Here is an 11,353-nt window from a genome sequence, read left to right as displayed (position 1 = left end):
CCACTGGTGCTGCCCTCTCAACGACATTGAGTTAATGGGAACAGGACAGCAAAACAAGCAGTTTAGGGCTTGCCCATGTGTTAAATTATTCCTGATTAACTGTTCTATGGTTCAGCTAAACAGGAACGAGGCATTTTTAGTCCAGACTCAGTGTCCCACTGGAGGGAATCAGGAACAACTCCTGGCGGTAGGGTCACCATCTGTCTGGTTTTTGGCGTCTGTGCCTGGGTAATGTAGTAGGCAAGGCCTTTAATCTGGGTATAGGGGCAGCTGCCCGAGGTGGCCGGTCCATTTTAAAGGAGAAATGGGAAATCTAGCAGGAGCTGCTGTTTGGCCCCCTGGGAAGTTTGGGGTCACTGCCCGGGTTGTTTTAGGAATGAGATTCCCCCTCCCTTTGTGTCATGAGCTTAACGCTGGAGAGTTGACTGCTCCCCACAGGCTAGAGAGCGCCTGGCGCTAGAGGAGCTAAGCCTGCCTGCAGGCGGCGCGGGGCTGCGGGGGCAGGGCAGCAGGGCCTGAGAGCTGGCCGGGGGGTAAGGAAGCCAACCCCGCAGGGGTGAGTGACCGCACGGGCGAGCTGAGCCTGAGCGGCAGCCGGAACCTTTGCGTGACGGGAAGAAGAGCGGGGGGCTCATGTTCCCGACCGGCGCGGCTTCATCGCCGGACCGGGAGCTGCCACGTCTGAGAACCGCCGGCTGCCGCCGCAGGAGCCCGGCCCGGCCTAGCCCGCCGCCATGGTAAGGTTCCCGCGTGCGGCTGAGTTCCACCGGGAGGGAGACAGCGCCCCAGGGCCTCGACCTCCCCGTATCTGCGCGGGCCGATCAGGTCCATCCCGGGCCCCCTGCCTGCCCCGGGCTTCCCACGGGACGGGCCCTTCTCGCTTCCCCCCCCCCTCCCCGGCCTTTGGGGGGGGGTGTCTCCCCCGCTTTCACACTGGCCCGAAGTGCGGACGGGCCCCTCGTCAGCCGAAGGCTCGAGAGCTCCCGCCTGCAGGGCCCTGGCCGGGTGATGGCTCCGTGCCCCAGCAGCTCCGGTTCAGTAGTTCCCCTGCCCCTTGCCCCCGTTTACCCTGGTGTGGGATTGGTAGCGAATCAAAAGCATCGCGGGAGTAGAGTGTAGGATAGAGAAGATCAGTCTTTTATTTGAAGAGGAAGCAGAAGTGAAGCCCCAGCGGCTGCTGCTCTTGGCTGTTCCACAAGCTACGGTGCCGCCTCAGAAGAGGCATAAGCTTTAACAGCCACATTGGGCTTTGACATGTGATCCGTGCCTGCTATATACCTAAGACGTGATCGGCATTACCAGCTCAGGTTGCTATAACCATGTCGCTCAAGGGTGTGGAAAATTCACACCTCTGAGGGACGTAGTTATACTGACCTAACCCCCATTGTAGACAGCGCTATGCCGCCAGGAGGGCTTCTCCCATTGACATAGCTCCTGCCTTTCGCTTAGGTGAATTAACTATGCCGACAGTAGCAGCTCTCCTGTTGGCATAGTCATGTCTTCACTGAAATGATGTAGCTGCACTGGTTCAGCACTGTAAGTGTAGACACATCCTTGTATAGCGCTTTACACCCTAGGGATGTTTGGTATCATTAACCCTGTTTCACAGACTGGAGAACTGTACTTTACAGATGAGGTACAGAGAGGTGAAGTGACTTCTTTGTGGCCTGTTTGTTTGAACGGGAGTAAAAACTCTGGAGCTCCGGCCCCTTATTTTAGCGGCTGCCTAGGGGTCTTGTTGCCTTCTTACAAAGGGACTATTAGCAAGATGCAGAACAGATGCAAAAAGGCTGACCCTGCCAACCAAACAGGATTCGTTGGTATTCTGAAGTGAGCAGTGCCAGGTGAATGAAGTCAGAATGTGGGGAAGTTCTGCATTCTGAATGTCTGGTGAGGGTATCCTCTTGTCCTTCATCCCCAAAAAGTTTACTAGGGGGACTGAACAATTCAAGGGATTGATGGGTAGAATCCTTTACTTCTGCATTGCTTCATCATGTCCAGTCTGGCTAAGGAGCTGAAATCACTAGGAGCTGATGGCTGTTCAGGTGGGTCCTGTGAAATGAGTTAAGTTTCAGTTCAGTTTCCAATCCCATTGCACTGACACACATTTGTTGACAGCCTCGGCAAAGACTAGTCAGGGAGATCAAGCTGTCCTTCCTTCTCTAGATGTGGTTCTTCCAGGACAGAGGCTAAAAATATTGGTAGGGTACTGTGCGGAAGATTGCATTGCCAGAGCCTGGGCTTTCACTCTTTCATAAATAAAAGAGAGGACTTCATTCTCCGTGGAGGGCCAAGTCAGTGCCAAATTCACTTACCAAAACCCAGAACAAAGCATGCCTATTTGTACTTTTTCCACCTTAACAACAACATTTGCAAAGATAAACTAAGATTGACCTGAAATGAAGTTCTTATTGAATGGAAATGGGTTATATCCTTAGTGAAGCGATTACATCTTACCTAGGTATTTTAATATAAATTTGCCTCTGGTTAAACTATGTTAGTTTCTCTCTCCAGATTGGCATTTGCACTAAATATAAATTATTTTTTCCCACCCAGGTGTCAGTAATTAACACTGTGGACACCTCTCATGAGGACATGATTGTAAGTATTTTAGTTTTTAAAATAAAAATTGAGGATTTTTTTTCAGTAAAGCAAAACTGTTTTGATTTTGTTTTTTTTAAGTGTAGTAGTGGGAAAAATTCTTCTCCTGGTTACCTGTGCAATCCCAATGACTTCAGTGAGGTTATCCTTAAGGCACCTCCTAGTGACAGCTTGAGTGAGCATGTAGTAGAGGTAAGGGGATGTGTTACAGCTTTGGATGGAAGAAAGCAAAAGCTGTGAAGCCTATTTCATTTGGTGAGAACTAGGGAAGTTGAGCTGGTTGAGGAAGGAGAAACAAGTTAGAGCTCTCATTGTAATGTTTGGGATCTGCTGCTGTGAAACAAAAAAACCCCCAACCCTAAGAATGTAGGCTGTTGCTTAGAGAACTTGGAAGAATGAAATTGAGGAAGATTAATGTGTGCATGCATACTTAGGTAGGGAATATAATGGCACTTCAAAACGTGAGTCTTCCACCGAAAATACAAGGGCCTTCTCTCGATAACTCTGCACTTCTTTGGTGCTTTATATGGAAGGATCTCAAAATGACTTACAAACATTGATTAATGAAGCCTCTGGGTACACAGGTGAGGTAGGTCAGTATTTTTTTTTATTTTACAAAGAGGGAAGCTGAAATAAATAAAATGAAGTAACTTGCGCAGGTTTACAGAGTCAGTGGCAGAGAATGAACCCCAGAGTACCAGCTTCCTGTCTCTTGCTATAACTACTAGACACTACTACTTTTTACTATAGTGGAATGATATACCCAAGTCATAGAGAAGCGTAAAATGCTTTTAATATCTGTATTTTAATAGCTAACTCTTTTGTGTTTAGTGCAAGAAAATATATCTGGGAAATGAAATGATCTTATATGAATAAGATCATTTATAAGCTATCTAACCTTTTTATCCTACTGCTCTGACTTGGTAAACAGTTCACAATTGTTACAGCTACTTTTAAATTATAAAATTCATAATATTTATTAATGCAGCAAGAGTATGCAGATGTTAATGGAAGTCTCTGTTACCTTCCAGCATGATGCTCAGATGGATTATTATGGTACTCGATTAGCAACCTGCTCCTCTGACAGATCTGTAAAAATCTTTGATGTAAGGAATGGAGGGCAGATCCTCATAGCTGACCTGAGAGGGTGAGTACATTAAATGAAAAACAATATCATGTAACTAATCAATGGATTATTGGCATGACAATGTCTGGTGGGATCATTATTATTATTTATGCAGGATATTATCACAACACTAATGAACCATAAATTCCTTTATTAAATCAAAAGACCAAATGGTATTTATACAGTTGCTCCAAACATGTCTAAAAAGTGTAAATAATAAGCCACTTATCACATCCAAACAGTAACAAAACACTTATAAGCATTTGATCAAATTCTTACAAATGGGCTAAACCCAGTGGGACTTAGACCCATATTGGTTGGCTCCAGCTTGGTCAGGCAGGTATTAGTAATGAACGCTTTGAGTTTACTTTTTATACCCTTTAACAAACAAGAGGTGTCATTGCCAATTACTGACTTCAGCTAAAAAAACAATTTGAGACAGTTCACCCTTATTTCCAGTCTTAATTCAGAGAAGATTTACAGCCTTTTCTCTCTATCGCTGACAAACAGGTTTTTGTTTTGTTTTTCTCCTTTGCACCTGGAGTCACACAGGCCCTAATTTTTGAAATAACATTGGCATGTGGGGTGAGAAGATCTGTGTTGGCTCTTTTTAAGACAGATTCTGTTTGTCTTATTGCATCAGACATCCTCTGTACTTCATTGCTTCTGGCCTTATAATTATTTTATTTCATGCTCTTTCTTTTACTTGCTAGTTAGGCCTTTCTTTACAACACACATTTCTTTAACCAGATTTAAGCTAACTTTAATTTTTATATTTATTCTACAGGTGCGTTTTTTGTTTTTGTTTTTTTAAAAATAATGTGCATGATAATTCACACCTGCACTATAGATTCCTCCTGGGAAGTAGTTACCCTGGCTGGCTGTCTTTAAACTTTCCTTGTATTACTGTGGGTGGAGAAAGCAAGCAAGTTAAAAATAACTTGATGCTTTTTAACCTTGACATCTCTGGTATTCTAGAAATAAATATGCGCTCTTAGTAGCTAGTGTGTGAAAGAATATTTGGGATTTTATCTTAACCAATGCATCCAAGTTGCACCTTTCATTGCTCTCCCACTTTCATCTTGACACTACAGAGGTGTCTGGTGGTCATTATTTGTGGGGGCGGGGGGGGGGGGGGGAATTGCTTTGCAATTTGCCTGCTGTGAAACAGGCAAGATTGAAAGGGGTTTCTCCTCTTCAAATGCCATGCTTTCCTTATCTTTCCCAACTAATGTTTCTTATAGCCATGAAGGTCCTGTGTGGCAAGTTGCCTGGGCTCATCCCATGTATGGAAATATTCTGGCCTCATGTTCCTACGACAGGAAAGTTATTATCTGGAAGGAAGAAAATGGCACTTGGGAAAAGACATATGAGTACACTGGGCATGACTCCTCAGGTATGTGGAGTGTTCTAACCGTGTAAATGGGCAGAGGAGATTAAGTTGTATCTTAATCTTTTTGTTCATCTGTCATATAATAATGTGTATGTTTGACAGTCTTGGGTGTTGGAAGGTGACTGGGGTTTAAAATTTTAATGTCATTTTTATTAAATAAGGGGAAAAAAAGGACCATTTCATAAAATACCATCTTAAACTGGCATGGAGAAGAGTTCTACAATATAGTGCTTCCTTCCCTATGTGGCCAATCTCAGGCTTGATAGTTCATTATATAATTATATATAACATGAACATCATATGAATGGCATTGTTTGCTACGAAATGTGTCACGGCAATGGATACCTAACTGAACAAGCTTACAGGCATATCGTGCTAGATGGGTATAATACAACACGCTACAAACAGAATGGTATATGGTCACTATAGCGGGAATGCTTTCAGAGTAGGTAGGGTTGGTTTACAGTGCTGTTTTTTTTATAAAGAGGCTGTTCTGTGAGAGTGGCAGGCCTTTCTGGATCATTGGTCTCCCTTTTAAAACAAACAAACAAAAAAACCCCACAAGACCCTGGGTTGCTGTGCTCAGCCTCCTGAGGAAGAGTGGAAAAGATGTAGGCACCCCATCCTGCTGCTTCATGTGTTTGTCAGTTTGGCTTGAGTAAGGACTGCTGTATCAGGTCTTTGGTGTGTACGTCTCTCTTTATTGGGCCAACTGAGCTGCTGTTGGATAGCATGAGGTACTTGCTTCTGGGGCTGAGCCTGACTGAAGCCTGCAGTAAAGGTTTAAGATTCCAATTCTTTAACAGAATATGACTGTAGACTTACAAAAACCACAAATAAGTGTATTTTGTGGTGTTGGGGGCATTTTTGGCTGAAGAGGTCTCTGTGCACACATCCATCACCTCCCTCTAGGGATCATCACAAGAAGTTTGTGGCAAGGGGTCACACTAGTTGTGTGCTGGCCAGAATCTCTCAAGTACTCTCCTCTGCCAACACTGAACACAGTCTCTGCATCACTCCCATTCCTGGTAGGAAGGAACAGGGTTTTGGAACCTGAAGACCATAATTATGCACAGCAGTATGCTGTGCTCCCATTAAGTACTCACCTGGCACAAATGAATATGGTTTAAAGCAAAATAGCTGTTCTGTTTTCCTCTGAATCTGATGCTGATGTCTAAAACTCAGTTCCTGGCTGTGTTCTGGGGTCTCAGTTGTCACAAAAGAAACTCAGGATTTCAAAATATTCTTAAAAATGCTGCAGGTATTTTATTATCTTCAATAAGGACCCTGAAGCTGATTAAAAAGGTAACTTACTTCATCTTAGGTTTCAGAGTAGCAGCCGTGTTAGTCTGTATTCGCAAAAAGAAAAGGAGGACTTGTGGCACCTTAGAGACTAACAAATTTATTAGAGCATAAGCTTTCGTGAGCTAGCTGTAGCTCACGAAAGCTTATGCTCTAATAAATTTGTTAGTCTCTAAGGTGCCACAAGTACTCCTTTTCTTTTTACTTCATCTTAGTGTCTTACCTGTGGCTTCCGAAGTGTCATACCAGTCAGTCACCAGAGAGTAATCCAATCTTCAATATGTTTCTGACAGTGAATTCCGTCTGCTGGGCACCACATGACTATGGCTTGATCCTGGCCTGCGGGAGCTCTGATGGGGCCATTTCATTGTTGAGCTACACAGGCGATGGGCAGTGGGAAATCAAAAAGATCAGCAATGCACATACTGTAAGTGTATTTCTATAGCTCCATGAACATGCATGTTGCTCTGTAGGCATACTATTGCTGCCCCAAAGGGCTTACAGTCTAAGTCAAGACAGAGAACAGTGAAGTGACACACACTTGGTGAGGAGAGGAGGTTTCCCAAGATGAAACATGACAGAGTTTTTGTTAAAAGTAAAATATAAGTGGGAAGTGATTGTACATTGTGGACAGTAAAATAGAATGGAAATGAGAGATGATTGCAGTGCCAGGTCTGCCCTGTGACCTCAAATGCTGCCTTTAACAATAGTCATTCAAAGCTGCAGCACTGTGTAGCTTTACCTTGTCTTAGTAAAAACAGAAGTTGATTTATGTAGCCACTTGCATGTGAAAGGTGTAGTTTTTGTCCACTAAACTCCCGCCTCCCCGACGCCCTCTTGGCCTTCTCAGTAACTGTTGTGTTGTGTTGAGACTAGACCGTATCTGGTCTGCTTGCTCATCAGATCTCAATACAGCATTGTGTAGGAAACTTACGTTCAGGAGTCATCCCTGGATGCTTGCTCCCCTGAAGCAGTATGGAAGGTAGAGATAGTATCTCTTGTAACCCCAGCATCTTTAAAGAGTAAGAAATCTAACAGTGAAATTCTGTTCTTGCACAGATCGGCTGTAATGCTGTTAGCTGGGCCCCTGCAGTTGTACCAGGAAGCCTTATAGACCAGCCATCTGGCCAAAAACCAAATTACATCAAAAGATTTGCATCGGGTGGCTGTGACAACCTCATCAAGATTTGGAAGTAAGCATCCCCACTGTCTGAATTAGAGACTTTGTTTCTTTCCTCTTCCTGTAAAAGGGAACAGTTTCTTTGCTGATCTCCCAAGTAGCCTTTATATGCCATTGTTGGTATCTCAAATAATGTTAAGTAATTCCATGTTGCCTTCCATGCTTTAAAAGCTTTTCTCTTAACAGTTCCATGACTTTTGCATCCTATTGTATTTATTATGGTGGTTAATACTCAACACAATCCTGCTTCACTTTATATTTTGATAAGCAAATATACTTTGAACTGGCTGTGCCCGAAGTTGTTGGAATATAATTCCAAGTCTCTTGAGCCAAGAGGTGTACAAACCATGGAAACGGAATTCTCCTCTTGTCCCTAAAGCAACTGTCCCTTCAAATCAGGTCTGTGTTACACAGAGGGGGAGAAGAAGGGGATGTCTGTTGCCAGTATTATGGATAAATCCGACACCCTCTCAGGAGTATTGAATACATTACAGAATAATACCTTCCAAAATAGGAGGAGTTGTTGCTGCTGCTCCTTTCTTTGCATGAATATGTTTTACAATCCCTTCAGAGAGGAAGATGGCCAGTGGAAGGAAGAACAGAAGCTGGAGGCTCACAGTGACTGGGTCCGAGATGTAGCCTGGGCTCCCTCCATAGGTTTGCCAACAAGTACCATTGCCAGCTGTTCACAGGTAAGACTCATCTGTGAGAAACATGCTGGCTCTGACAATGCCCCCCACTTCAAGATTGTTGTGCTGTATGAAAGGTAATCAAGTAGGAGAGGTAATACAGCTTTTTCATCAGTCATCATGCCAATCCATTGTGCTAGGATGTTGTGCCCCATTGTACTTAGCTGTCCTAGGCTTCCAGTACTTCCCTTAAGAAATTTCTACAGAGTTTGAGCTCAGATGCTTAATAGACGTAATATTTGACGAGAGTGAAGGAGTAGATCAGTGCAGCAAAGACAGCCATTTGATAGAGAAAGGAAAAGTGGGTACAGGAGTCCCATTATGAAGTGTGGTTCTAAGCTGAAAAGCTCTTAATGACTTGGGATCAAACTTGCCTATTTCACAAATAAAAATATTTTTTCCCAATTTGCTAGTCCTGCAAACAACCCAAGATTTGAGGGTCCAGTCCTCCTTTCAGGTTCCTATAGCCTCAGCAGTAATAAAGATTCTCCAATTGGAATTTATTGAACAGTTCCATTGTTGTATGTGCCAGAGAAGAACTAGCTCACTCTTGTGTGGCTGTGTTGGCTTTGTAAGACTGGCAGAATAAAAAGTAGCAAGAACATATTTTTGGCAGAAAATTCAGCTGATGTGACCCAGAATGCTCGGAGAGCAGATCTCTTGAGGAGGGATATGTCAATATCTATATAGCTACTTTTCTGACCCGAATGGCACTTTAATGTTTCTGCATTTTTCCTTTAGACCTCTTAAAAAAACCCCAAACCTGTCCCGAACTGTTGTCGTCATGGTGTTTTTAAACAATTGCACGTAAAATGACTATCTTACAGATTATGTTGTTGCTGCTTTTTGAAGTGAGCAGAGTGCAGCTATAAAGCCCAGATAGCCTTCTTTCAGTATTGCGATATGCCACCATTGGTTCTACAGACTTGTTTTGCTTTTTCCCAGGATGGCAGAGTGTTCATCTGGACATGTGATGATGCCTCTAGAAATTCATGGTCACCAAAATTGCTGCACAAGTTCAATGATGTAGTCTGGCATGTTAGCTGGTCTATTACTGCAAACATTCTTGCTGTGTCAGGAGGAGACAACAAAGTGAGTGCTGTGGCTTGAACTTTGCATGTGGCTCTTCTCAGTAGAGCTAACTGATGGAGCACAATGCTAACTTAAGCTCTGAACTGTTAGGTGCTTTTCCAAATTTTCAGTTGAGCCATATCAAGAACATGACTTCTGGTGTAGTCTCCAGTCCAGCATTAAGGGCTTTCTTCATTCTTGTCTCTAATGGATGTACAAGCCAGTTCTCTTAACAAAATACTTTAAAGGCAATTTGAAAATAAGATTCTTTCATTCAGTGAAAGAGTTAAACACCTGATTTTTAAAACACTAGAGAGCTAAATTTTTTTTGGAGTATTTTGAAAAATACAGTCTTTCCAGTGTACATTCACTTGGAGTAGGGGTGTAGTTAGAATTTATTCTGGAGAGAATTGCACTGTCCAGATTCTGCTGGTCAGTTAACCAGCTACCCTGACTTAACTGAGATGGTCAGCAGTAGCATCACACAAGAGAGGACTACCTTGATCTGGGAATTCAGTCTCTTGTATTAGGTTTCATTTTTCACATTGCCAGTCACACGTGAATCTAAGTGAGGTGTTTTAAGTTTGTCTTCCCCTCTTTAAACCTTTTTATCCTAAGTATTCTAGTGCTACCTATTTTTTGTACATTACCTTTCCTGTTCTCTTCATCAGAAAGGCCACGCTCCTGTTCAACTACTTAGCACTGCAGTTTGTCAGTCCTTTCTGGGGTATGGAAATGCAGCATTCTGTGGGATGCAGTATAATTAGAATTGCGGTCCAGTATTGTTTGATGGCAGGTGGAGTAAGACTTCAGTTAGTGTCTTATGTAGGATATTAACATACCATCCCTTTCTTGTGCAGTTATAACTGTCAGAACTTATGAATTAGGATGTCAGTGATTGTCTGGGTTGAGAGCATTATGAAGAACCTTTTATCATTAGGCGTGATCATATCAAGAGGTGACTGGAATCGGCAATATGCAGAGGCGTTTTTAAAAAGTGTATGAAATGAACAATGGTGGGGAAAGACCATGTGGTGTACAGTGAACTCCAAAAGAGGGGAGTGGAAGAATACTGTTATTTTACTAAGGCTAATACTTCTCCTTCCTGATCTGTTTTCAGGTCACTTTATGGAAGGAATCAGTAGACGGACTGTGGGTGTGCATCAGCGATGTCAATAAGGGCCAAGGAGCAGTGTCTTCTATTACAGAGGGTCAGCAGAACGAACAATGACAGATGGATTTAATAGCACTCTAGTTGCAACGCAAGGAGATTAATCACTTAACATGATTTATATGACCCTTCTAGATATATGAAAATCTGATGAACATCCTGTAACTGTTAATGGTAAAAGCTACAAACAGTATTGATCATCAGCCTTCATGTCAGTTTTCTGAAATTGAAGATGAACTGTAGAGCAAAATATTGTGCCCTGTGCTGTTCCTTTCTGATGTGTAAGCCAAACCTCCCTTCCCCTGCACGAGCTGGATCTGACTTATTCTTTTTGCTGGAGGACTTTGGCTAACTAAACTGAGGACATCACAGCTAAGTGCTGAAACTTGAGCTGTGGCTCTCCTGGTGGAAAGGAGCCTCTGACCAAGGCTCAACCTCCCCTTCTTCAGAGGAGGGCTGGGAGAGCTTTCAGCTTGAGCTGTGCTCTCCCCACTCAAGTACACTAAAGACTTGCCAGAGTCCTTCACCAAAAGAGAATGCGATCCTGATGTCTAGTGAAAACAATCTGGGGGTAAGATGAAGGACTGCACAGAGACTACCTTCATATGGAAAGGAGCAGTGAAGTGTACAAAGGTGGTATTGCTTTACAATTTGCCTTTACATTTGGTTGAAAGTTCTTATTTAAAAATTTCCCAAATCTTCAAAGCTATTAATTTTGAACTATTTCTTTTTTAGACACTTGTGTACTGTACCTCAGGTGTTTTTTGGTTTCAATAAAAATGGATTAAAATCCTATTAGTTACAACTCTGGTGTTCTGTG

General features: G+C 43.0%; 1 protein-coding gene across 3 annotated transcripts; it reads left to right on the top strand.

Annotated features, from left to right (window-relative positions):
* The first annotated feature begins 507 nt into the window (after positions 1-507).
* SEC13 (SEC13 homolog, nuclear pore and COPII coat complex component) lies at positions 508-11,338 on the top strand. Of its 3 annotated transcripts, none has more exons than XM_038410976.1 (9): positions 508-737; positions 2,557-2,601; positions 3,633-3,748; positions 4,972-5,123; positions 6,716-6,849; positions 7,482-7,615; positions 8,174-8,294; positions 9,237-9,383; positions 10,483-11,338. In XM_038410976.1, the coding sequence occupies exons 1-9, from the start codon at positions 735-737 to the stop codon at positions 10,591-10,593; spliced, it is 963 nt and encodes a 320-aa protein (XP_038266904.1). In that variant the 5' UTR covers positions 508-734; the 3' UTR covers positions 10,594-11,338. The 3 variants fall into 3 exon arrangements, with proteins under 3 accessions (XP_038266904.1, XP_038266903.1, XP_043375738.1); XM_038410975.2 differs by lacking the exon at positions 508-737 and adding an exon at positions 749-2,045; XM_043519803.1 differs by lacking the exons at positions 508-737; positions 2,557-2,601; positions 3,633-3,748 and having other exon boundaries at positions 4,972-6,444; positions 6,638-6,849.
* Positions 11,339-11,353: the final 15 nt, after the last annotated feature.

The sequence above is a fragment of the Dermochelys coriacea genome, chromosome 7 (genome assembly GCF_009764565.3).
Source record: "Dermochelys coriacea isolate rDerCor1 chromosome 7, rDerCor1.pri.v4, whole genome shotgun sequence".
In the NCBI taxonomy this organism is placed as follows: Eukaryota; Metazoa; Chordata; order Testudines; family Dermochelyidae; genus Dermochelys; species Dermochelys coriacea.
The sequence above is the reverse complement of the archived record's forward strand: the minus strand, read 5'-3'. Positions and strand labels throughout refer to the sequence as shown.

Excerpts from the sequence above, each read along its gene's own strand:
- SEC13 (XM_038410975.2), top strand. Across the intron at positions 7,616-8,173 it reads AACCTCATCAAGATTTGGAA|AGAGGAAGATGGCCAGTGGA; the intron begins GTAAGCATCCCC and ends CAATCCCTTCAG. Across the intron at positions 9,384-10,482 it reads TGTCAGGAGGAGACAACAAA|GTCACTTTATGGAAGGAATC; the intron begins GTGAGTGCTGTG and ends ATCTGTTTTCAG.